Below are 1,333 nucleotides of genomic sequence, written 5' to 3' on the forward strand. Positions count from 1 at the left end.
GCCACTGCAGTGCCCGTGAAGGAGGTATCAGAACACGACCGCCTCTTCTACTTGGCGCGGACATCCTGCTTTAAAGAGATAATGGGCATGCCTTTATGGACGGGGGATCCACATAAGTAGGCCGCTAGCCTCGCCGCAACAACGACAGGGTTCTGTTTAGGATCCTCACGGCTCGGGATGACGAAGGCCACTCGCTGTTGCACTGGGCTGCTCTGGTGGACGACTTTGGTTTTATCGAGTGAGTTGACAAAGGAGCGGTATGGAGGAGTACTTGCCTTATCTCAGAGCGTTTTGTAACCTACCAGACTTCGACACTGTTATTGGCCCGGATCCTAAGGCTAGTAACCTACAAACACCCCTCATGTGGGCTATAATAAAAGGCAACCTCAGGAGTATGGCCTCCCTCTACGGTAGAGGCGCCTCTTTGGCTGCCGTTGATTCCCTCAAGGTAGTATGATAGCTGTTTTCCCTATCCTGTCTGGTGGCCGGTTACGTCCCTTGTGCGCTTGTGTCGCTCCTTGGTCGGGAGAAATATTAAACCCGTGGTACCGAAAGTTTGCCTCACGCTTCCTCTTCTCACTTTGTTTTTGTCAGGCAAATGGCATCATCTTGGCGTCTCAGCACAACCAGCTATTAGCATTACTACTCCTTCATTATTGGTGCCAACAACAGGGCGATATGAGCCCTTTATTCGACCAGCGTGATCAGCTCGGGTGCTCAGCTGCTCACTGGGCTGCTTACAAGGTTAGTCCGTCTCGTTGCTTTCTCCCCTTAGTAGTCCTCAGGGGTATGTGAATATCCTGCGCTACCTGGACTACTTTGGTTTGCTACTTGATGAACAGGATAACGAAGGGAAGACGCCTTTGCATAGAGCAGCTATCTCTCAGTGGCCGGAGGTAGGCTGCGTATAGCGCGGTTTATAACGTAGTGATTTGAGTCGTCTCGATCAGGCATGTGATTTCCTCATAGGAAAAGGGTGCAATCCCCTTGCCCGAGACAACAATGATGAAACACCTCTAGATATCGCGAGGAAGCATGTGAGCTTAACAAGGCCATTCAAAAGTCGAGATGGTGTGGTATTCAGAAAAATAATTTCCTGGCTAATTCTCTATTGAAATCTATCGTCAAGCACAAGAGTAAGCAGAGACGAGGATACCGACAATTAGAAGACGCCAACGAACTAACCATCAGGGGAGTAGCTCGAGCTCCTCTGCCCTGTAGTCTACTTGTATTCCTACTAGTCATGCGCGTGCCTCAGAGAGTTGTACAGACGGTATGGAGAGGCGCGCTCGCAGACGCTACTACTACTGCATGGATAGTGAGCTCATCACTA

The 1,333-nt window shown here is 50.2% G+C and overlaps 1 protein-coding gene across 1 annotated transcript; it reads left to right on the forward strand.

Annotated features, from left to right (window-relative positions):
- Nucleotides 1–81: 81 nt before the first annotated feature.
- Pmar_PMAR013890 (26S proteasome non-ATPase regulatory subunit, putative) lies at nucleotides 82–1,041 on the forward strand (the record flags this gene model as incomplete). Its single annotated transcript, XM_002782495.1, has 6 exons — nucleotides 82–116; nucleotides 161–238; nucleotides 286–448; nucleotides 595–744; nucleotides 786–896; nucleotides 951–1,041. Coding segments are annotated over 6 exons (628 nt in total), but the record flags the coding sequence as incomplete, so codon positions are not given.
- Nucleotides 1,042–1,333: the final 292 nt, after the last annotated feature.

Source organism: Perkinsus marinus, assembly GCF_000006405.1.
Source record: "Perkinsus marinus ATCC 50983 genomic scaffold scf_1104296939376, whole genome shotgun sequence".
NCBI classification, from domain to species: domain Eukaryota; phylum Perkinsozoa; order Perkinsida; family Perkinsidae; genus Perkinsus; species Perkinsus marinus.